Here is a 26,140-nt window from a genome sequence, read left to right as displayed (position 1 = left end):
ATTTTCTTTTTGGATTCGATATCTTAAAACTGTCTCTGTTCATAGTGCATTCAGATATTAGGCTACACATTGTCTTTAGTTTCAAACTATTTACATACAACTGCTACGGGACACTGTATGAATTCTGTGGCAAGAATGCAAATAAAAATGAGAAAATATGAGAAAAAATGAAAAATAAAAGGTCGGGAAGAGAGGAATGGACACCTGACCAGAATACAATAAACATGATTTGTTTTTAATCAAATTTTTTGGGGACACACATTTTTTAGTACAACTGATGTCCTCGGTTCACTGTGTAAGTGTCACATTGTATAGTGTTGCATTGTATAGTGAACAAATTTTATCTTTGAACCACGATTCTAGCTCCGCCGCTGCATAGAAATTTATTAAAATAGATTCTACATGTCTTGTTTTAACGTATATATTATTACATATATATACATGATATATATTCATGTAGCATTTTAAATCGTTTTAGATTATACAGACACGAAAAACCCACCCTATAATAAAAGCAACTTGCCTTGTTCTATCAGGTGAACTGTGTTTGTCAGATGCCTTATCACCTGCCAAGATGGCTGCCCTACTGGGACGTTGCCGTTTTCCGATGCCGACGTCACGATGATCCCCGATTTCAACCACGTCGAAACCATCACAGATGCTGTCCATGGTCATCATGTCCGAGTCGACTGTGATGCGGTCCGAATCGAAGTCGAAGTTCTCGTTGATGTCGAAAGCGGGTTCTTCTTCCCCAAGTTCTCTAACACCGGCGTAGTCTTCCCCGAAATCGTGACTGAGGCCAGCTGAGGTTCGGCTCATACTGGTGGAATGTCCTGAAAGAAAAACAAATTTTGTTTACCAAAGTCGTTCAAATTGAATATAGCTATAACTCTTGCAAAGTTTAAGTACAGTGAAACCTGTCTATAAATACCACCCTACACATTAAGAAAAAATGGTGCACTGTGCACCTTTAGGGGTTCAAACCGATGCAACAATAGCAGCACTTTTAGGGGTTAAATCCTGCACCCTTTTTAAAGGTGCAATCCTGCACCCTTCAAAAGGGTGCCAGATTGAACCTTTTGGGGGAAATGTTAGTACCCTTTATGGTTCAATCCTGCACCTTTAGGGGTGCAAACCGATGCAACAATAGCAACACATTAAGGGGTTCAATCCTGCACCCTTTAAAAGGTGCAATCCTGCACCCATCATCGAGGAATACTCGTGTGTGTGTATTGGGTTTTTACAGACGTGTATCAATCAGAAATGATTATTTACGTCTGGGACAGACCTTTAAACGTCACCATCCGAAAGACGTGGCTCAGTTTCGAACCTGCGTCCTCGGCTGAATCAGTTTGTAACTTCCACTGTTTTAGCTGGATTACAGGCGCACGCCACAACGCCTCGTGACATTTGCTCGTACACAAATACATATTAAACATGCATGTTTCTTGGTTAGTAATCATATAATCAATATATATATATTGCTAAAACGTGAATGTAATTGTAACATGATCAGCCAAATAATCTATTGGTTAATGAGCGCCGAAGGAAAATACAAATCACAAAATTGATGTGCATTGTCATAATTTGCTTAACAAATCATATGATAAATGTATTTGTATGTGAACACGTGGAAAGTAATCATGAATATGCATGCAATATGCAAACTTTTATTTTGCACCTTTTTGGGTCGTTAGGGTTCATTTTTGTGGGAAGGGTGCAAAATCTTATATTGCACCCTTTTTTGAACCCCTTTTCCTTCAATAGGGTTCATTTTTATGTAAAGGGTTTTTTCTTAGAGTGTAGGGATACAAGAAAAGTGGTCATTATAGGCAGGTGGTATTAGTATGTACAGGTGCCTTTAGTACATGTTTCACTGAAAAATTATTTTCAAGGGAAATTCAAAATGTGGTCTTTGTAGGCAGGTGGTCTTTGTAGACAAGTGACAAGTAGTCACTAAAGTAGGTTTGACTGTATCTCCTTTTCAATAAACCAATAACAGTAAATCGTCTTCCGGAAGAGTACACCGATTCTATTGATGAATGATCATGTTGATTTTGTTTTCTTCCCGACTCGTATCTTTAGACTGAAATGACGTCCATCCAAATGAGCCGGAACCATTTTAACTGTCTTAAAGTATAAACGTATATATTGATGTGTATGTAAACAATACATTCCGTATCTGCTGTTCTCGTATAAGCAATCGGAAGAGGACGTGAGACGAAGCAAACATTCAATTAGAAATATCAAGCAATAAACGTATACTCGTTATCAATTGCAGTATGTACAAATAAATTCCATATCTGCTGTTCACGTATATGCAACCGAAAGAGGACGTGACACAATGCAAACAATCAATTGGAAATATCAAGCAAACTTCACGAATGGGTACTCCAGTTTTGGATCACACGATTATATGTTAACAACCTTCAATTAGAGTGGATAAAAGGCAGGAAAGCTGACTATGTCTCAGAGTTAAAAGTAAACAAGAACAATACCATGATCATGATTAAAGTTGAGCGACTTCTAATGACGAGTTGCATGAACACCAAAAGCATTAGATATAGTGAATGTTGACCAAGCCAGACATAATAAACAATAGTTCATGAAAGCTTAATCTTGATTATAGATAGTCCTCGTGACACAATGGAACGTTATATCCTGATGCAGGTACTATGTACCCCACTTCAGGCTCGTTCAGATATGACACTGCGTTTTTTATTATTTTTTTTCATGATGGATTGCTGACGTAAAATATAATAAACTTCGCATTTCTGTATCTTATAACACGTTAACAAAAAAACCTATAAGAAAAACTCTGAGTTTTTTTTTGCAGCGGTTCAACGCGCCATAATTGAACAACCCTTAACGAATTTCTTCGTGAATCTTCCCCAGTTTCATGGTATTAGAATCTGTTACATGTATTATAGTAGTACATTTGATAGCTTCCTGATGAACGTCAATGAAGCACGTTTTGAATCCAGACGAGTCAATCTAGTCTCATAAGACTAGCCTAATTATAGAGGGGAAAAATAGAAAGGGGGAGATAGATAGAGAGAGAGAGAGACAGAGAGACAGAGAGAGAAACGAACAGGGGAGAGGAAAGGATATAAAGAAATGGAGAGAGTGTAAGAGAGAGAGAGAGAGATAGAGAGAAAGATCTAGACAGCGGGCGAGAAAGAAAAATACGGACAGACTACAAACGCAAAGACAAAGAGGAAAAAGAAAGATAAATAGACCTACAGAGAATGCTAGAGAAAGAGAGAAGGAGAGGGAGAGAGAGAGAGAGAGAGTGTGGGGGGGGGGACAATATTATTATTGGAATGAACATTGTCTTGTGATGAAAATTATGACCAGTACATTTTCTAAATCGGTGTACTTTAATATAAAAGAGACTACAATGGGAGAAAAAGAAAGGGAAAGAGTGGGAAAGAGAGGAAAAGGAAAAGTCAAAGGAAATTGAGGGTTGTATAACCTACTTGCTACGGTAATATAACTTAGACATGTATACGAATATATCTTCAGCATAAATTATAATGTTATCTTTGTGATAATAATAAATAGGGCAAAGTTTGCGTTTGTGAGCACTTCAAAGGAGCAAAAATTTGATTGCATGTAGATCAACACGTATAACTCAAGTTTAAATACAAACAACTTTGATATGCTTCATTATCACAAGATATGACAGGTATTCAATGATCTGGGAGTCTACGTCATAATGAATTGTAATCTAGTAATCTGATGTGACACTGAAAACAGTTATTAAGAATAATCATTATTCGTATATGTTGTTTTCAGTAATGCTGTTGTTCACGTTTTTAGTTTGTTACGGCTCGTGTCATTCAGTAGTGTATATTTATGCCAAATTTTAGATCATTTCGCTTTAAATAATATTCTAAGCTGCAGTCCATTCGGACAGATAGCCCTTATAAACGTTGTTCTCGCCTATTTTTGACTACTTTTAATCAGAGTTCAACATTAAACACATGTGTATTGTAAGACCTTGATTTATTTTCCCCTACAGGATGCAGGGTCACCAGTTTGTCTTTTTAAAGTTTTATTTTCGCCTCATGATCAAGTTTTAATAATATGTGTAACCCTTTTCGATACTACATTGTTACCCATCAAACTGGTATAATTTTTCTTACCTCTTTTCAGGAAGTGATTGCACATGATTATATCCTTTCATGACTCCATTTATCAATATCTATGACACTTTATATTAATCAGTAAACTTTATAAATTATATTCTCGCAAACAATTCCTTTGCACTAACAAATAAGCTATTCACTTTTAAAGGGCATGGTCAGGGGCTGCCTTTTATGATTGTTCTTATTGTGGCAAATAGGTGGGGGAAGCACACCTATTTGCCACAACGAGAAAAGGCACATGCATGTGAGCATGTAGCATTTCAAAATTTGACTCGGGCTCATTCTTCCACAGCAAATGTTTAAAAAAGACGAACCGTGACTCTGCCAAATAACGTTCAATGATGAAGTGAGGATTGAGGAATCTAATACGTCTAGATCTTCGAATGCACTGATGACAATGGCATCAATCCGAATCACACTACTTATCTGTCATTTAATTTGCAAGAATGGATTGCACGGATTGCGGCTCCCTCGCGAATTCCGTTTTCAATTCCAGAGCAGAAGTCGACGGCGCCACCGTTTATTAAGTTCAAACCAATGTGCTAATACTATAGAATACTGTACATGCGGAGATTGGAATGGTTGTTAAAAGGAGAGCGAGAGAGAGAAAGTGACTTAAAGAGAGGGGGAAAGGAGGAGGGTTGGAGAGCGGAGCATTTTTTATCCTCCAATAGACAGTGTGGAGTAAGCCTATATCCCCTATATCGTATTTAATATATTTTCCAGGAAAAGGTACGTGTATGGTGGAAGAAGTAAAATCGCGAATGGACTCATTGGAATAAACACCGAATTTTAATTTAAAATCAAGCACTAGGGAAGACACATTAAGATCCTTGGTTTGAGTGATGGATATATTTTCTTGTATGTAATCCTGTTACCCCCTAACGGTTTCTCAGACTGTACTATGTGAACCTTTGAAATCTTTGACTTTCTGGTTAGATACCCAGACACTGTCGTCTGCAGTATTGTCTAGAAAGTACATAAATATGACCTAATCATGGCACAGATTTGTTATCGAGATGATGATAGTCCAATCGATAATGACTTGAAATGCTTCTGTTGTCTGCATCTTTACATCAGTCTGCTTGGGTCATAGCAGACCCAAGTTCTCCTGAAGGTCTACCGGGTCGCTGTCCATGATTATTAGCGTTGTATGCGGAGGGCAGTTCAAAAAAGGGTATGCACCCCCTCTCCCCTCCCCACCACTGACAAATCCCAACCTCGCATTCATCAAATACACAACAGAAATAATGTGTACTAAGATTTTGTGCTCGTGTGGCCCAGCAAAATTTTGGAGTAAAAACGATGTTGAAAATGTGAGATATCCCCCTGAGCAGTGAATTTGGACTCCCCCACCCCATTATGCAAGAGAATCCTGGCTCCGCCTCTAAGAACCAGGTAATTGGATTAAGCTCTTTTACGAAATAATTATTCGAATTTACACTCGAGCATTCAAGGCAACTGAACTATACACACACTATTAGGACAAAAATGAACGACCATCATGATTATTTTAGTTAGAGTCATCCAAAAAGGATTTTATTGATTTACAGTGGCGAATCTGAACGAGACATATCCAAAGTGAGCAAGAAAAGCCTGGGGCAAAGAAATGTGAATATAAATCCTTAGGATCAACACGAAAGCAAAGACTTTCGAAAAATCAACAAGAGCCACTTATCCAGGGTCGTCACCTATTGAAATGTGCGAACATCACTAATGACTACATGATTCCTTTTGGGATATCCAATAGAGTACCGAAGCTGTGACATAATATAACATTACGAACTAGAGCAAAATAACAGTGATTTTCTATTGAAATCTATTTATTCGGATGGTCTCAGCCTATACGTAACATATTCGTTTGGTTTTCAACATTTGGATTTTGTTTTGATGCTCTTTCGGAAAATGAAGTTCAAATTTGGAAACTCTAAAAATAGGCTTTTGAAGACGTCACACTTGACCACTCTATAGGGTATTTTAAATAACCACTCGGTTGAGTTTTCGAAAGTCTTGGATAATAATACCAAAATGGTGCTACCTTGGATATAAAATTCTATTGAAAATGGGGAAGAACATCGATCGTTACAGATTTTTGTGCCAACATGTATTGCAAATATTTACCGTCATTCAACATGAAAACGTCATAAGCCGTAAACGAAATGTTTTTTCACAGACACCTGGTAAAACTGATAAGCAATCGCTTTTTTTGTTGTTATTTGGGGGTGGACGAAAACAACGATCCTAATCTGCGTCCGAAATTTTCCTAAATGTCAGTTTTGTTCGGATTTTCATAACTCCTGTCAGCCTGGGTCTATTGCTACAAATATGCTTTCACTTCAGCATATTGCATCAAATTTGTGTCTCTACAAATGGAGATGACTTTCCACAAGAATTCATACTGATGTTTTTCAAATTTGTAATCGGTGATACGAGGTCTGTATATCCACAGGCAGGCTATATGTATGGACCGTGACCCTTACTCGAGTATATTCAATGCCTGTATACATGTATCAGAGTTTGTCTCACCGCAGGAGACACGTCTTATCATATATTCATCCAGTTTAATCTGATGACACAAGGGAATTTGGTATCTCCTTGAGTTCTAAACCTTTACTAAAAGTGACATTTTAATCATTTTGTGTGTTGAAACAAATGGGAAATTAGTCCAGCACTTCGTCACATTGACATCACCGATCCAAGCAATTTTAAGTGCCCGTGGGTATAACTTTATATACAAAATCATCGCTTTTAAATCTCTTTCCCCGATTCTGCTTCCCTAATTCTTCGATCTGCTTTCTTGTAAAGTAGTTGTGCGTTAAGATTGGATTTTTTCTTTAAATTAAAGTTCCTCATCGTTGTCCTCCTTTTTAGAAATTTGTGCAAAGGTTAAAGATATATCTTCGCCGTTCAAATAGAAAAATTATCATAATTTATGTATATCAACAGGTCAATGAATAGGCCATTTTCGTAAAATAATCAAAATGTAATGCACACATCTTTGTTTAGTGCCTCGTTACAAAAAAAATTCATTCACCTGTTACGAGTAATAGTCAGAATGCAAATTCCATATACCAATCATTAATGTATTCAATTCTGACTATTGGAATACAATTAGGCCTATTCGTAACAGGTGAATGAAATAATTGTTAATGAGCAAATTAATAAAGATATATGCATTACATTTGATTACACACACTAAGAAAAAATGGTGCAAGTATGCACCTTTAGGGGTGCAAACCGATGCAACAATAGCAGCACCTTTAGGGGTTAAATCTTGCACCCTTTTTAAAGGTGCAATTTGGCACCTTTTAAAAGGGTGCCAGAATGAACCTTTTAGGGGAAATAGTGCCCTTTATGGTTCATTCCTGCACCTTTGGGGTGCAAACCGATGCAACACTAGCAGCACCTTTATGGGTTCAATCAGATTGCACCTTTTAGGAGACATGTTAGTACCCTAATGATTCAATCCTGCTCCATTAGGGGTGCAAACCGATGCAATAGCAGCACCTTTAGGGGTTCAATCCTGCAATGATTGCCAAAGGAAAATACAAATCACAAAATTGATGTGCATTGTCATGATTTGCTTAACAAATCATGATAAATGTATTTTTGTGTGAACACGTGGAAAGTAATCATGAATATGCATGCAATATGCAAACTTTTATTTCGCACCCTTTTTTGGTCGATAGGGTTCATTTTTGTGGGAAGGGTGCAAAATCTTATATTGCACCCTTTTTTGAACCCCTTTTCCTTCAATAGAGTTCATTTTTATGTAAAGGGTGCAACTTCTGATTTTGCACCCATTTTTGCACCCTTTTTTCTTAGAGTGCATTACGAACATGGCCTATTGGAAGTGTACCTGAATTTTTCAATGCATAAAGAAAAATCAACATCAATGAGGAATTCAGATTTACGCTTATTGAACATTAAAATGATGGGGCGTCATAATATCAAAAGCATAATGTAAACACACCAAATTAATTAACCATGTGAACTCACCGTCCACCGAATCATTATCGCAACCGTTTGATGCTTTACTCTCTTCCATAGCAGACGACATCGAAGAAGATTTACTTCGTAATTTCCAGTCTATCTCCTCGCACTGCTCTTCCGCCAAATGATGGTTTGATGACGATTTCGACCCCATGACCACTTATTTGGTAATATCCCACTCAAGCACGTAATATTTATCAGATTAAAGTATTTGTCCACAAAGTAAACGATTAACACCCAAAGTAAATACACACAGCGGTTTAGCGTGGAGAAGTGTTCGTATCCTAGAACGCGGGGAAATACCGACAAGTCATACCCAAGTGTTGATTTCCCCAGCGTCGAGTCAACGCTTACAAAGTGATCGTCTGTAGAATGCATGTACCGCTGGCAGTGTGTCGATTTGTCGTCTGCTCGCGTTACGATGAATTTGTGTCGAGAATGCTGTTTCTTGTTGAGCTATTCGCGCGCAAAAGCGCCACGCAATACGCCACGTTATAACCTTATAGGGCGAACCTTAAACAAATATTATTGACGAAAATGGCAAATAATTCCATTTTATATGTTTTTGCTAAGCCTACATGACCTTCTGAAGACTTTCAAATACAGCTGTACGAAGAGTATTACACAAACATGTCTATCATAATACTCATTTAAATAAAGTAGGCCTAAAGAATGTCGTCGAAATTGCGGATTCTGATTGTGCTTTAAAAATATGAGGAAAGGTTATGAATTTCCAAAGTTCTCCTGAGAATCTTTTTTAAACTGCGAGATGTCTGCGCAGATCAATGGAACGTTTAACGGTTAAGTGTCCAAAATGATTGTATAGTCGAGGGTGTGTGTGCGCGAGGGTGTCTGTGCGTGCGTTACTAATTGAAACACACACGCACATACGATGTTTTTGATGCCCGGTGAATCTTATCGCTATTATTTGCGAACTTCGAAATTTTGACTTTAGCTTAAGCTGAGATTAAAATGCGGTTCTATAAACATACAGAGATTTTTCTATAATAAGAGACAATCTGAATAATTATGTCAGTGAAGCGGGAATGGTCGCTAAGCGGAACAAAAACCAACCTCACTTCAGACTTTGTGCGTGTAGAGCTTCCCAGGCATGAATCCTCCAAATATATAAAAATGTTCCAAATATTGCACAATCCTCATAAAATCACCACAGATAATCATTACAAAAACTAAAGCAAAAGCAAAAGTGAAGATAGAAGGAAAGTTGTTCTCAGTGAATGAAAGAACATATTCAGAACTGTAAAGATGATGTTCTCAAATAAATAGACGTGTTGACTTGCTGAGAAAACTTTGAGAAGTCTAGTTTTCAACAGAGAAGTGAGGATGAGAAAGAAAATGTTGTTCTGTTCCTTCGTGCGAAGCAGGATGAAAACAATGAGTATTGATACCAATAATGTGAAGTAAGAGTGAGTCACTGGTGGTAATTGCAGTGTACAGGGCCATTGCCGCCATTAAGTTGACACTCGTTGATAAATGAAGAAAGAGAAAATGGGGGGAATACTACAAAAGTATAATATTGCCCATACATTCCAGAGTGGATAGATCGATCCTCTTCCAATTGAGATATTTCCAAAAGACATCATTAAATTCACGAAAGCAGGTATTGATCACTTGTTAGTATGGGCCTACTTTGTAATGCTACACACACAATATTTTACGTCAGATAATCAAGTCGAAAGAAAACTTCTTAAAACTCACGCGCTTCATCTTAACATAAAATCAATAAACGCACTCATTGTGTCAGAATAAAATCAAAAGACAATATATCCCAGTGTGTCATTAAAAATCAGAGCATTTGAGAATCAGTTTTTCTCGTTCTCACTGCGGTAAAACAAATGGAATTTGATTGATTCTACGCATCATAATATTATTGATAATAAATGTCTCAGTGGACGGTCGATTTATAACAACATTCCGATTGTAGATAAACAATTACGTGAACAAATCATGAACAGACATTCGTCAGTGTGGGGGTGGGGGGGAGGGTCGATATGAACATAGTTTTTATTAAAATCAGAACAGCATCAACAGTAATAACAAACGCAAAATCTTATTTTACAGCATCTGATTGGAAAGAGGCAATGAAGGAAAAGACATCAAACCCCGACCAAATGCACACACACACCCATTATAGTTCAAGGTTTTTATTTATTATCATCAATAATTCATGTTCTTCTTTGCTCCCCCCCCCCCCCTAGTCCTCATTCCGAATATTCCAGCGACGGCCCTGGGTTGAGTATCTATGTTTTTCTATCAAAATGATGATTCATCGAGAAATATCGCTTTAGAGGCCTGCGCTGCTGGCATTATGTCTTATCCAAAAATAACAATAATCATGCACTTATATTATTAGCCTGAGAGTAGATTCATATGAGTTTCTGGCGAGAGAGAAATAAATAACCAACGATAAATCGATTGATACAACATTTATTTCGAAAACGTACTGAATATGTTTGCTGTTAACGGATTCAAAATAAGTAAGACCTCAGAAAGGTCAAAAAGTGATTTTGCGTTGCTGTGATACTAATTCGATCAACGCAATAATTTGATGAAATATCAATTATTCATAAATATTCATATCACATCTAAAATTTAAATAGTCTCTAAAAATTAGGATTTCGTTAATGAAAAACCAAAATAACAGCTTGCTACAGAATATAAAAGACAAAAGCAATTTATATCACAAAAAAATGTGTATTAGGATTACACTCGAAAAACAATCTCACATGAAAGTATTTTTGTTTTCTTACTGAGGTAATAAAACAAGTTTTCTAAGCCTCTAAGGTAATATTTGTTCGCATTTTCATAACACAAGTTTTACGAGCAATAATACCTTGAAACTACGTAAATTATACATGTATTCCATTTTTAGTGCTCTATATCGTATTATACATACAGCGCCCTTCGAATGGCTTATTTATTTCACCGATTTCCATTTATATTGCGTCGACTCACCGCATAAGAGCCACGAGAAATGAATTCAGTCTGAGCAGGCTACTGCTAAAAACAATATTTGTTTTTCTGACGCCAAGGAATAATTTCAAATCAAATAACATAACTGCTTCCTAAGCTACACACTAACAGTATTTATGCGCCGACACACACACAAATACCCACACCCGCACCCACATACACGCAGTCACGCACACACATTGCAGTTCTCCGCCAAATTTCATGCATCGTATATTTTTTTAAGTATACAACCGAGGATTGTTGCCTACCACTTAAATCTTATACCCAAAATTGTGAAAGGGTGTTATGCCCTCGGTTTATATTTTTTTTAACGATTTTTTTCTTCTGTCACGATCTACAAAATAAGGTCAAATCTGTGGGACATTTGGTAGAATGAGTTGCTGTGAAATGAACGACTTATCAAATCTCCTTGGAAGCACGTCGTCATGGTTATTGGCTTTCCGTATTAATTCAACATAATGCACTTTCATTGACGTTTAATGTGACTCAGCTTTCCCAGGGCAGGTTATTATTACGGAGTAGTATGTATCTACCGTGCACCCTCTTCTCAATCATATCTGTTCAATAAAAGACTTCGTAAACAAATGGAACAAGCTGCCACAAACTGCCATTGATCCCTCCAAACTCTTCAGCTTCAAACGACAACTATCCAACCTGGGTTTTTAAATGGGTCTCATGGGACCCTTACCATCTTCTGTATCTTCATCACCGCAATGGCGAGGTGCGGCCCTTAAGGTATATTCAAGGTACAAAAGGGTTGTCTTTTCAATGCAATTCGTGCATAATACCTTAATTTCACTAGGTCAGAGAAATTATTCGGATCTTTATTGGTCATAACTTATTCAGAGGGTATAATAACATTTCAGGAATGGTCCGTTGACGGATGTTTTTATCCATACTCTCGTGTCTTCTTTTTTCTCTTTTCGCCTCATTCTCTGCCTTTGTATCTTCCCACTCGTCATTAGGGACTTTTAGACTTGCACGTCGACATAGTGGACTGCTACGTGTGACGTCCTTTGACGTCACAGTGCCTTAAAAGGACGTCACACGTAGCAGTCCACTATGTCGACGTGCAAATATAAAAGTCCCCATTATCTCTCTCCCATTCTCTCTCTCTCTCTCTCTCTCTCTCTCTCTCTCTCTCTCTCACTCGCCGTTTTCTTTCTCTCTCCCCTCATCATCCTTTTCACCCTCTCTCTCTCTCTCTCTCTCTCTCTCTCTCTCTCTCCCTCTATGCCCTTCTTCCGTTTTCTTCCTCATCGTCTAATTTCCTATTTTGTCTTCATCTCTCTATATGTTTCTCCACTCCCTTTCATATGAGAAAATTAATTTCCAAAATGATGAGTGCATGGTATAACAAAAAAAACACTTGTATCTCGTCCACGTGTGGCTTTAAATGGCACACGTACAGTGTACAATATTAATGAAACATCGGGTTATGACTCATTCAGGGACCTTTATTCGCTGTCATGAAAAATGATATGTTTATAGATTCGCAATGCGGGTGTTGAGTGAGGTAGAATTCATGACTTGTATTACCATTCTTAAACAGGTAGATTGCATTAAATGCAGTGGACATTGTAAAACCTGCTTCAGCGACCACCTGTATATATAGAAAGATCACTTGTCTATAAAATACCACATATTTGTTTTCCCTTGAAAAAAATTTCCATTAAAACCTGAACTAAATCAATCTATCTTATAAAGGCCACTTTTTTCTCTCCCTTGACTGGTCTTTAAAGACAGGTTTTTACTGTATCTGAAATCGGACGCAATGAACTAATCAGTATTTCGACTTGCCATCCATATGTTTTCCTATCATCCTACAATTATCAATTTGGTAGAGTTCTAAAAGAAAAGAGAATGATTGATCACCTTTGCTAGCTTCTCTTAATGAAAAAGACTTGAATATAACTCCAATGAAGCAAGAAAACAGAAGGGAGAATATAAAGGACGGAATAAAAGATGAGAAGGGGAGAGTGAGTGAGGGAGTGCGTGTGTGTGTGTACATGCAAGAGAAGGAGAGAGAGAAAGAGAGCTCGAGAGACAGACAGAGACAGACTAACATACAGACAAATACAGAGAAAGAGAGAAAGAAAGAAAGAGAGAGAGAGAGAGAGAGAGAGAGAGAAGTAACAGGAAGAGATGAAACCTCGTATACAGCATTTACCATCTAGCCTAGATAACATGTATATTCCGTAAATTAAATGGAAAGACCCGGTTTTATAATTACTACTGACAAATACGATATTGCTAGAGATTGAATCATTTAAAGCATATCTCCTTCTTTACATCCATATACTAATTAACTAAAAGGAAGATGACAAGTTTACTAAGAACAATTAAATGTTATCATTACACACACGGATACACGATGTGCGTATAACTATCAGGTCGCGAAATCAATGGTGCTGAAACGAAACCGGATATGGAAATACCCAGAGATAATAATTTTCTTCATCCTTTTTTCCGGATTTTTTCGAATTATTCGTTTCTTCTCTCCCCTTCCACAATCGGCTTGTCAACCCTTTTAGCTTGATAAGCGATGGTCGAGAGGGGGAGGCCGGGGAAATGATGTTTTGCCGCAGAGTTCTATTTATGCAACGATGAGTCAGACCGATCGGGGATCACCTAGGTATAGCCTGGCTTCATGATGCCTTTTTCCTTTACCTTTGTGATATTGAAATTGGAAGTTAAAGCTGCATTAGTTCTTATGCGAGTAGGTATGACAGGGATTTATTTGGTTTCATAATAAGGGTAAAGAGTTGAAAATTGGATATGGGGGGGGGGGGGTTAAAAGAGGATTTCACTTAGTACAATTTAAGAATGCCTGTCAGCTCTGTGATCATTGATGCTAGTTGCCGCAGGCGTACCGTGGACCCAAACATTGAAGGGGCACGGGCATCGGGGTGGGTGTGGCGCCGGCGTTACTCAGTGAATGAAAATGGGGAAATTAACAAGACCATCTAAACATGATAGTAATGGGGTGGGGTGGGTTGGTGGGGGAAGTGGTCATCAGGGGCGGTCGAGCGACTTCCAAAGTGGGGGGCACCAACAAAAAAGGGCACTTTCTGAAGAAAAAAGGGCACCTACAGTGGGAAATCTCAAAGCAAAAATATACCAATTTTTAGACATTGGTACATACCCCTGCATTGTGATTACATTATCAGGGATGATTTCAATATTTGTTTCTCTTCATACATCATACAAGATATCGCTTAAGCATCATACTTTACAGTTGGGTGGGATGTCTGAATATGCATTTACGAGCGAGCGAAGCGAGCGAGAAAAATTTTAAAGATCTGCGAGGTCGCAGTGCGAAAAATTACATCTTATAAAGAGGAAAAAAGCCAATCGTGATGGGGTTATAAGCACATTCTCATAACGGAAGACTGAAAAGACCTTTGATAACTAACATAATTATATCATCTTTAAATGCGAGCGAGCGCAGCGAGCGAACTTTGGGGGAAATTGCTCTTAGTCGCTTTAAATAAGGGGCATGTTTAATGATTTCATGAAAAGGGGACAATTATCGAAAGGGATAAGACACTTATTAGAAAAGAAAAGGAGCACGTGTCACAGTACAAAGGGTAATTATAAGAGGTGAACATGAGGCATTTTTTCACCTGAAAAGAGTCACTCACCTGATGAAAAAGAGGCGTTTACGAAAATGGGAAATAGGCATTTGTTGACGGAAAAAGGGCACCCATCAGATTTTGATAGGGGCATTTATAAGAGGTGAAAAGGGGACAGGTCCCTTATTAGAAAGGAAAAGGGGCACGTATCATTATTAAAAAGGGAATTATCAGAGGTGAAAAGAGGCACTGACCAGATATGAAAAGGGGCACTTATGAAAATGTAAAAGGGGCACTTATAATAAAGGAAAATGTGCATTTGTTGAATGAAAAGGGGGCACCGTTCAAATTAAAAAAAAGGGCCGTTATGAGAAGGGGAGGGAGCTTTTTCTTTTTAATGGGGGCACTTATCATAAGGAAAAGGGGCACTTATTAGAAAGGGAAAGCGGTAGTTATGAGAAGGGGAAGGAGCTCTCTCTTTTTAATGGGGGCACTTATCATAAGGAAAAGGGGCACTTATTAGAAAGGGAAAGCGGTAGTTATGAGAAGGGGAAGGAGCTCTCTCTTTTTAATGGGGGCACTTATCATAAGGAAAAGGGGCAATTATTAGAAAATAAAAGGGGCACATGTTAAAATTAAAGGTGTGCTCATCCGAGTTTAAAAAAGGGGTAGTTATTAAAAGGAGAAGGGGCACTTCTTACAAAGGAAAAAAGGCGCAGTTGTCAAAGTAAAAGGAGCACCTCTCAGTTTGAATAGGGCAATTATCAGAGGTGAAGGGGGCACTTATCAAAAGTGAAAAGGGGCACTTCTCGTACCTAAAAAGAGGCACTTACTAGAGATTAAAAAGGGCACTTATTAAAGATAATTTCAAGATTTATGAGAATGGAAAATGGACACTTATTGCAAAGGAAAATGGGAACATGTCGAAGGAAAAGGGGCACGTGTCAAAAATAAAAAGGGCACTCGTCAGAGGTGAAAAGGGGGGAAGGGGCACTTTTATTTAGTAATAGGGGCACTTGTCAAAGTAAAAGGGGCACTTTTCCTATGTAAAAGGGGCACTTCTTACAAAATAAAAGGGGCACTTTTCCTATGTAAAAAGGGGCACTTTTGGGGTATCTGAAAAAGTGGGGGGGCACTGTGCCCCCCCTGCCCCCCCGGGAGAACCGCCTCTGGTGGTCATATCATCTTCTCTCCCCCCCCCCCTTGACTCCCTCTTCTCTTTTCTATTTTGTTATTTGTGATGCATGGGGCATGTGCCTCGTAGTTGCGCCTTTCTTAGGAATACATAACATGAGAGGGTCATATTATTATAAGTTTGACAGCGTGCAATTGCTATAAAAGACCCTTTTGAATATTATTAATATGCCAAAATAAAATTCAAGTTAAAATTAGTTGGTGATATGCCAGCTATACATTACACATGTTAAACGTCCTATGGCCCTAAATGAACATGCATATTCATCTATAGGAAGAATGGTCAGGTTTAGATATAATTTATTGATAAAGAGAACATAATTGTAGACTACTGCGTCCAATCGATGGCGGCTTTCGGAACAGAGATGTCATAAATCTGTAACTTTAATACGCGCCAAAATGTTTGATGATATATTGCACCGGTGCCCCGTTTTGAATTCTATACCTCACAGTCCTCACTACAATTCCCATGCTACCTATTTCAAGTCAAGTGTCATCCCCTCGGAAAGGTAACAACATGCTTTCGAAGGCCTGATGCGAATGAATCTGACTCTATCTGTCTATACACAGAAATAGGGTTTTTCTGTCTCCATATTAAGGTCATTTTATTTTATAAACATCAGACGGGCATCTTTTCTATAATACTGATTTGACTTGTAAACAAACTTATGTGATTAAACAAAATAGATTATCAAGCCTAAAGGGCCATATATGTAACCAGAGGGTCAGTGTCGGTCTAACCATTGAGGGGCACTCATGAGAGAGGTGGGCTACCACCGGTCTCAAGAGGGTGAAGAACTATGCATTTAAAACCTACAACCTCGGCGAAGGGTGTGGAACGGGGGTGGGGTCGTATGATCTTTTGACATTCCATGTCCACCCCTCCCTCTCTCTTCCGTTTGTTCTCTCAGTTATTTATCATTTTTCTTTTCCGCCATTCATGTCGTAGTTAGATAAATATGATATTTTGCATTCCATACAATATCAGATAAAACTGTGTTGTTGGAGAAACGCTGGGATTAGACAAAATATACAATCTATATGGACGTAGCTTGTTTCGAAATAAAGCCGTAAGAACATTATTCGCGTACCGTCACATTGTCTGCCACAGAGACATTCAAATAAGGAGACAAGTTGTGTATTTCTATGACGAACAAAAGAGTAAGAAAAATCTAGCAGGGAATCCCAGAAGCAACCAACAAAACTTGACCGTGTCAATAGAATGCAGAACACGAACTAATTGATCATGCAACAGGATGACAGTTTTCCGTGTTTAAAAGATTTATGACTCAGTCTTCACGAACTGAGCACGGTCCGATGATGGAGGTGAAAATCGTCGAAAATTGCGCCGAATGTGATGTGAAACAAAATCATGATATCGAATAAGAAAGGAAGATGATTGGATTTTAAGAGTTTCCATACGCTCCGGACCAACTGAATTCAAATTGAAACACAAATTCGAAAAGACAGTTAATCGAGAAAAAAAGGATTAATCGTTATCCTCTTCGTCCTCCCTCACCGCCACCTCCTCCCCTTCCCCCGCCATCCGCCCCCTCCTCCTCCTCCTCCTCCTCATCATCTTTCCTACCATCACTATTGTGGACATCATTATCAACACATACCACAACAATCATCATCATCATCACCATAATCATTGTCATCATCATAATCACCACCATCAACAATGTCATCATTATTATCAACATCATCAACATCATTATCATCACTGTTTTTCCAATAATCAACTTCGTGAACAAGATAGTCAACACCACCACTACCATCACCATATAATTAACAATAATTTGGTATCATCTTCACCATCACCACATTTTAAAGAACCGTCATGGTGACCGTTGAACATCAGTAGACGTTGCACGAATATAGCACCTATGTAGGATGAACTTCAAATCGTAATCGGGTATCAAATTACTCCAATTTGCAAGTTTTCGTGTAAGGGATATAATCAGCATAGAAATTCAAGACTACGTGCCCAATTTACATGTATTCATATATCTGTTGGACATAAATCCTTACGAGAGATAATTAGAACACCATAAAAGGGAAATAACGCTAATGAAAAGAGGGGGGGGGGGGATACTTAAATGAATCATGACTACATTTGCTCGAGATTTATTACGAATGCAGTAACGCACCGAAAGAAGATCGACCAATTTGTGTCTTCGTCATCTACGTATTACCCCCCCCCCTCATTAATTCGGATACATTTTATCAAGAGCAGCAAACGGAAAGATGGGAAAACTTAATTGAAATTTTGTAGTAGTATACTGCCGCCACTGTTAATCTTTATTACTGCCCAAATTAAAATCTAGATTCAGAGACCGCCCAAGGGAGACAAGAAATGTTATCTTCAATTCAAATGTGGTCTTTATGTTCAGGTTACATATAAAATATAGAGCAGGTTTCGATTAGTTTGTTCTGTGGGGGGAAAATGCTGTCCAAGTAGACAGGTGGTTTTTCAATCCAACCTGTCGATCAAGCAAAATTTCTCTGTAGGTATTTAATTATGTTCTCGTTTCTCCGCGAGCACTTTGGTATATCGGTAAAGGCTCTTGACTCTTGTACGAAAGGTCCCAGGTAAGATTAGCTCCCGGTGCCTACATCCTCGGACAAGGTATTTTGCCCAATTATGTCCCTCATGACCGAGGTGTAAACGCTAATTACCTGGTAATTTAATGCTGGGGTGGTAATAATAATTGCGGTGCCCGTAGGCAGTATCAGTATCAATACTGATCAGACTGATATCTGCATGTGGCTACCCTGGACAAATAAGACCAAACAACAACAACAAGGACAATAACAACAACAACAACATCAACACCAATAGCAACCATCCACGATATTTGGAGTTTTGTTTCTTTTTGGTTACACGCCCAGGCTCAACTTTAGAATACCCCACAAATAAGTGTTGGTGTACATAAATGTCAAAGACCTAGGGTTAGGGTTAGGGTGAGAGTTACTTAAAAAGGTCGAGATTTAGCTTTATGGGTGAAGCATTTGGTACCCAACGAACGTTGGATCAATTTTAGTGGTGGTGTATTCTGAAGTTGCTGAAATGCCCATCATAATATACTGGCTCTGTTTTTTGTCATCCCATTTGTTAGTGTTACACCTTTAATGTGAAGTGATGATTCATGCTACCTACACACCTTTACAGAGTGGATGCGGAAGGAGGCGTATACATGAATAATGCTTCCTAGCTGGCTTGTTCGTCGATGGTCGATGAAAGCGGTCCCGATGTCCATTAGTTTGTTTTGTTGTACTCTGGATGATCAGGAGTGTGGTGGTTGGAGAGTAGGATAAAGAGTAACAAACATGAGTGCATGGAGTTGGATAAGAAAAGAGTAATATAGACTGGGGAAAGAAAGGAAGGGAATAGAGGTACGTAGACATGGGTGTCAGAGGAGAGGGGCAATAAAGAGGAAAGTGGGCTAAAAACAGAGAGAAAGAGAGAGAGAGAGAGAGAGAGAGAGAGAGAGAGAGAGAGAGAGAGGGGAGATAGAGAGAGGGAGAGAGAGAGATAGAGAGAGAGAGAGGTGGTGTTATTATGCTTTGGGGAAAAAAGAAAGTGAGAGAAAGGTGATGAATAAACGAGAGAAAGAGACAGAGAGGAGGAGAAAGAAAGGGAGAGGGAGAGGGGGAGGGGGAATAAAGAAGAAAGAAAGTGGGTAAAAAAAGAGAGGAAGGGAATGATATTTAGGAAATGGAGAGAGAGAGAGAGAGAGAGAGAGAGAGACAGACAGACAGACAGAGGGGGAGAGAGAGAGAGAGAGAGAGAGAGAGCGGGAGGGAGAGGGGGGGGGAGATAGAGGGGGAAATGGGTTGTGAGTAGAATGAGGGCAGATCGAGATAGTTGTGTAGCGAGGGCCCAAACATTGAGGAGATATATAGTGTCATCGATCAATGATATGGGGATTCCATTATCTGTTTTGGGGTGGGTTTTTCCTTTACCCCCGCCCCCCCACCTTTTCTCTCTCTCTCTCTCTCTCTCTCTCTCTCTCTCTCTCTCTCTCTCTCTCTTTCTCTCCCTGCCATTCGAGGGTTGGGAAGTGCTACCCTGCCCCTCGTAACCACGCCACTGGATCGAGAACCATGCCCATTACGTCCACGGAGCGATTTAATAGCTCCACGCTTATGTATGCTGAATGTAGATGGAAATACATTGGATAAATATAATCATAACATTCAGCGTATGCTCGTGAAAATAGATCGATGAATTGTGGTTTTAATTCTCGATGTATGCTTGTTTATTTTTTGCATGCGGTTTGTCTGCGGGCGTTTTGTGTCGATTTATACAGCATGCGTAGAAATGAAGATGGTATAAAGCTGGCATTTACATGTAAATAGCTATGGATGGAAAGATATATATAGCAACCTATGCTGTAGAAGAACAGGGTATAACCGTGATCCAGATTCTACGTATTGTTTATTACAAGTCTGATCTATACCATTCTGGCATTTATATCATATGTATGAGTATTACACAGTTTTTTTCTTCATATTATCGGTTTATTTATGTTCTATTATTAAATCAATTCTTAAGTTTTAAAAAATTGAGCCTATAATTAATGTGAGCAAAACGGTTTCCCATCTTCAGATGTACATTTAACCAATGAATAATTGAAAATGAAATGAAAGAAAAAGAAAAGTCTTGCGTGAAAAGAAATCATTGAAAGAAAACATTGGGGATAGCAAGTAGCAGATTGGAAAGGCTAAAATGCTGAATCCATTTTCCAGTAAATGCTGGCTCTTTAAGTCATGAAAAGAATTGATCATCTCAAGATCTATTGAATTCCGATATTTATGTAATATAGATACCTTTGAAATGTCCATTAATATACCTATTGTAGACTTATTATATTTTTGATTAAAAAAAAACTTGTATAAAAGGAGATTATTCGGGGGAGGGGCTATTCCATCTTACGATGTCGTTCTCCATTTTATCATATTACTCCGCTCCTTGTACAAATAACAAAGAAGTGGGTCGCTTGACCATCTGACCATACACAGTCAACCTAGATCCACCCCACATCTTGAACTTAAGGAGGGTCACATCGTGGCCATTCAGCCTTGTTGTCTATTTGATTCCTAGCCCTGCGGCGGTGTCACCTATTGTCGCCATCGCCTTAATGAATTTTTGTTTATATTTTCTCAGCGGACACTCGATCTCCGGTTCGGCCACGGCCTCGAGGGTCTTCCGGGATGGGAGTTCATCATGGAAGTCCAGTTTGCCTTCGAGTGGGCAATCGATTATTGACTAACTTCCGACGGGCAAGTCCGAACTTGTCGCGTAGGCCTACACTCACCTGATATTCAATATTATAATATTGTATACAGAGTCATTGTCTTTTGAAAACCAAAATTGAAACTACGATACAACCCGACCTAATTCCAAACAGCGTCGGACGTAGGGGTTGGGTTTGCGGAGGGCAAAACAATATATTTTCAGATATACACAAATTGTGCCCGTTTATTCTGCCCCGGGCAGCAATTTGTTTATTTGTTGATGTTTTTTTGATGGGGGAGGGGGGAGGGGGCTTGTTTTTTTTAGGGGGATTTTTCTTGAATTTCCAAAAATTTGGGAGTACAAATTATCTCAGCAACGTGATTACGAGGGAGATGTTAATATTATGTACGATTAGACCGAAAATTGTACATACACACGGTAAAAAAAGCAATATTCATTATCCAACTTCACCCATTCCAGCAAACTTTTTACTTCAGAAAGATAGACAAGTTTGATATCTATTTAATGTATATTAGTATACATCGGTAATCCTTCTGATAGTTAGACATTATGTGTGACTGTGTATAGGAATGAGTGCAGTAGTGAAACTCGAAGTAAAATATTTTTCCTCCAGGCGAATGTAAATTTCTTGCCCAACTATACCTGGCAGTATGATTGAGTAATTGGAAAACAAATTATACTACTGCTTTGTTTGAGTTGATTTTATGAAGTAGCTGGCCAAATAAAACGTCCAATAACAAGAAAGCACATTTGTGTCACTCGTCATACCCTCCTGATTAATGTAGGCATTATGCATCTATGTTTTAAATCTTCCACCAATATGTTACGATTTTGAACGCCAAGGGCTTTCTCTTGACTCATAAGCCAACGATTTACAGGGTGTTATTTCCAGTGGCGGATCCAGGGGGGGAGGGGGGGCCGGGGGGCAAAATCACGCGATTTTTACCTTTTTGGGGGGTTGGGCCCCCGCCCCCCTGGCGCTCAAGGGGGGGGGGGGGGTGCAAATTTTAAAATTTTCGAGGACCAAAAAATAAAAATTGTGCTCACTACCCCCCCCCCCCCCCCCCCCCACCCCCCCCCCACCCCCCCCCCCCCCCCCCCCCCCCCCCCCCCCCCCTCACTGAGCGACTTTTCGGCCTGCGCGATTTTCAAGTTTTCGGGAGCAAAAAAAAAAAAAAGTTGGGCCCACTCCCCTAAGAAATCCTGGATCTGCACCTGGTTATTTCTATTTTTGTCCATCGTTGGCAATATGTATATAACATTCTTGTTTTATGTTTATTTATTTACTTGTTTTAATGTTTGTAATGTGATAATGATTTTCTCTTCAATTTGTGCTTTGTTTTTATTCCGTTTTGCTGTTTTTATTATTATTATTGTAAGAGGAATCGATGTGTTTTTATCGCAAGGCACTGGCTTTTAAATGCGATTTCTCGGGCACAATTTTATTATACATTATATCTTTGTACTTTATGAAGTAAACAAATTGTATTAAAGAAAAAAACAGAGGGCAATCATGAAATCTCGGGATATATGCTTCCACTCGTGATTATTGATTGCATTCTACTTTGCGGCTTTCAGCGATATTTTTACGGCTATGACTATTTGTTTAATTTTTTGCATAATTCTATTGAATAAATGACTTCATCTGACTTCAATAATGGTCACATATAGGCCGGAAATAGGAAATTTGCCTCAAATTAATTGTAGAAGACTTGTAAAACACTTATACCGGTTTATTTTTAAACTTAAAAAAATCTTTAAAAAAATATAAACATTTAAGGGCCGCTCTAACCCAACTAATATAGCCTTTCAAAACATGAATACACCTCTACTTATTAATAATCCAGCCTCTGATTTTTCAGACAATCTCTAAATTGACCCAAAAATTATAATAGCCATCCATTTTTCACAGTTCTCACGCTTGCTGGGCTATGCCCCTCGAAAAAAGGTAATACGGTCACGTGACTTGATGACGCACTTGACGTCATTGCGGGCATGTCCGATTTGATAATTTGATAATTTCATAATTAGGAATGACGAAATTGCCAGAAACGTACTGGGATTATCAAGCGCATATTATTTTTCGGATACATTTCTTTTTCCCCCAATTAGTTTGCCTTTTAAAAAAAATAAAAAATAAAAAAATAAATAAATAAATAAATAAAAATAAATAAAAAATTAATGCCTAATTCACCCTCCTTGTCACCGGAGAGGCGCCTGCAGTGATGTCAAATGCAGCATCACCGAAACTGGGCATTTTTCTGCGCGTTCTGAGTCGTCATTTTTAAAGCTAGATTCCACAATTATTGATGATTTCTAAGAAAAATCAATGTCATGTTCGGAATCTCCGTCAAAAATTATTCTACATGTCTTTTTCCCCCTTTTTTCAGCTCGTTTTGGTAAGAGTGGCCCTTTAAGGATAATGAACGAAATCCATGAAGTTTGTTAAAGGCCCACTGCACTACTGGTAGCTACTTGCGCCCTCTATATAACAAACAATGCCTAATCGGTGACCATTAGTCCCCCATGATCCTCTTTTTCTTATGTTAACTGAGAGCTGAGTTGATGAGATAACCACCTGTCCAGTGACCTTGCAGAGCGGTCTAATCCCTCCTGTAAACTACGGCAGATAAGCTTTAAACGAATTATATTGTTTCTATTTTTGCAATATGATTTCATACTGCGACCAACTTACAAACGGTGATTAACCAGTCTTCGACAAATTTGATATGTATTACTTGAGAGGGCAGCATGCAAGATCGGAAAATAAAAAGACACACTGTCAGCCCAGGGCTTATGTGTGAATCCTTTGTTACAAAAATATCCTAATAATAATCATTTCCCCCTCATTGTTCAATGTCACTTATCGTCAATAACGGAAATAAAATATATAGATTAATGACTCTTCTTTCATACAGGCTGTACTCGCGCAAGGCGTAAAAAATGGTGTAGTTAAAATAGCATTGCCCTTTTCTCACTTTTTTTTTTTTTTACTTTTGTTTATTTAGGCCGTTTTCTCTCTTCCTCTTGAAGAGGTGGGCATATATTTGACCTTCTTTTCATATTTGTCTTTGACTGACATTATGTCAAATAGTGAGGAAATTCCTATATTTGTATGTATTTGCGTAAAAAGTGAATACTTCCATTTATACTTTAATATCGGGAGATAGCCAAAGCCGAAAATAAATTTGCTTTTCCATTTTTAGATCGTCATTATTTCGGGTGATATTTATCGCACAACTGTATTATGAGGTGAGATCCATGTAGTTGGCCTTCAGAACTCTGTGAAGGAAATAGTTGATAAACGCCACTTCAGTTATTAGTATAGCAACCATTTTTCATTGCATTTCATTTCCATTTCATTCGAAGTGGTCGTTTTTTTTAACGACTTAACACGCTTCATTTATTTTATGAGACTGTTCGCAGAATTAAAGCTGAACAAAATCCTCTCGGACAAAATTTCCAAGTAGTAAATTGGACACATTATCAGACAGTTACACAAATCAGGATAATTTTACCCCACTATAACGTGCCCTATGCGAAATACTTCCCCGAAACTCAGACACAAACAGAAGCACAGAAACATAATCACGTACCGATGCGCTCACTCGTACACCCACCACCATACACCCACCCTCGTACACCTACCCTCGTACACCCACCCTCGTACACCCACCCTCGTACACCCACACTCGTAAACCCACACTAGTACACCCACCACCGTACACCCACCCTCGTACACCCACACTCGTACACCCATCCCCATACACCCACCCTCATACACCCACCCTCCTACACCAACCCTCATACACCCACCCTCATACACCCACCCTCATACACCCACCCTCGTACACCCACCCTCGTACAACCACCCTCGTACACCCACACTCGTAAACCCACACTAGTACACCCACCACCGTACACCCACCCTCGTACACCCACACTCGTACACCCATCCCCATACACCCACCCTCATACACCCACCCTCCTACACCAACCCTCATACACCCACCCTCATACACCCACCCTCGTACACCCACCCTCGTACACCCACCCTCGTACACCCACCCTCATACACCCACCATCATACACCCACCCTCGTACACCCACCCTCGTACACCCACCCTCATACACCCACCATCATACACCCACCATCATACACCCACCCTCGTACACCCACACTCGTACACCCACCCTCATACACGCAACCTCCTACACCAACCCTCATACACCCACCCTCATACACCCACCCTCATACACCCACCCTCATACACCCACCCTCATACACCCACCCTCATACACCCACCCTCATACACCCACCCTCGTACAACCACCCTCGTACACCCACACTCGTACACCCACCCTCATACACCCACCCTCATACACCCACCCTCGTACAACCACCCTCGTACACCCACACTCGTACACCCACCCTCATACACGCAACCTCCTACACCAACCCTCATATACCCACCCTCATACACCCACCCTCGTACACCCACCCTCATACACCCACCATCATACACCCACCCTCGTACACCCACCCTCATACACGCAACCTCCTACACCAACCCTCATACCCCACCCTCATACACCCACCCTCATACACCCACCCTCGTACAACCACCCTCGTACAACCACCCTCATACACCCACCCTCATACACGCACCCTCATACACCCACCCTCATACCAACACACCCACGCACCCTTAAGCCCGGTGCATACTACACGAATTGACTAGAATCCGATTTTTGAAATCTAAATTGCAAGGGATAACATGCTTCATCTGAGGGGGAGGAGGGAGAGGGGGAGGAGGGAGAGGGGGAGGGAGAGGGGGAGGGGGGAGGGGGAGGGGAGAGGGGGAGGGGGAGGGGAGAGGGAGGGGGAGTGGTGGAGGGGGAGGGGGAGATAAATCGGCTCAGAATCGTAGTGCCGTCAGACCAGCAGTGCGATTGTCTACGAACTC

At 39.5% G+C, this 26,140-nt stretch overlaps 2 protein-coding genes across 2 annotated transcripts; one reads left to right on the top strand and one right to left on the bottom strand.

Annotated features, from left to right (window-relative positions):
* Positions 1-103: 103 nt before the first annotated feature.
* On the bottom strand, positions 104-8,627 carry LOC115927928. Its single transcript, XM_030994285.1, has 3 exons — positions 8,151-8,627; positions 524-833; positions 104-113 (listed from the first exon to the last, which is right to left on the bottom strand). Exons 1-3 carry the CDS (start codon positions 8,296-8,298, stop codon positions 104-106), a joined length of 468 nt encoding a protein of 155 aa, XP_030850145.1. The 5' UTR covers positions 8,299-8,627.
* A 5,337-nt stretch (positions 8,628-13,964) lies between these two features.
* On the top strand, positions 13,965-25,911 carry LOC115927927 (putative proline-rich protein 21). The gene is made up of 2 exons (XM_030994284.1): positions 13,965-14,072; positions 24,883-25,911. Exons 1-2 carry the CDS (start codon positions 13,965-13,967, stop codon positions 25,909-25,911), a joined length of 1,137 nt encoding a protein of 378 aa, XP_030850144.1.
* The last annotated feature ends 229 nt before the right edge of the window (positions 25,912-26,140 follow it).

This window comes from Strongylocentrotus purpuratus, unplaced genomic scaffold (assembly GCF_000002235.5).
Source record: "Strongylocentrotus purpuratus isolate Spur 01 unplaced genomic scaffold, Spur_5.0 spur5_scaffold_21, whole genome shotgun sequence".
Taxonomy (NCBI): Eukaryota; Metazoa; Echinodermata; class Echinoidea; order Camarodonta; family Strongylocentrotidae; genus Strongylocentrotus; species Strongylocentrotus purpuratus.
This window is presented reverse-complemented; position numbering and strand designations above follow the sequence as displayed.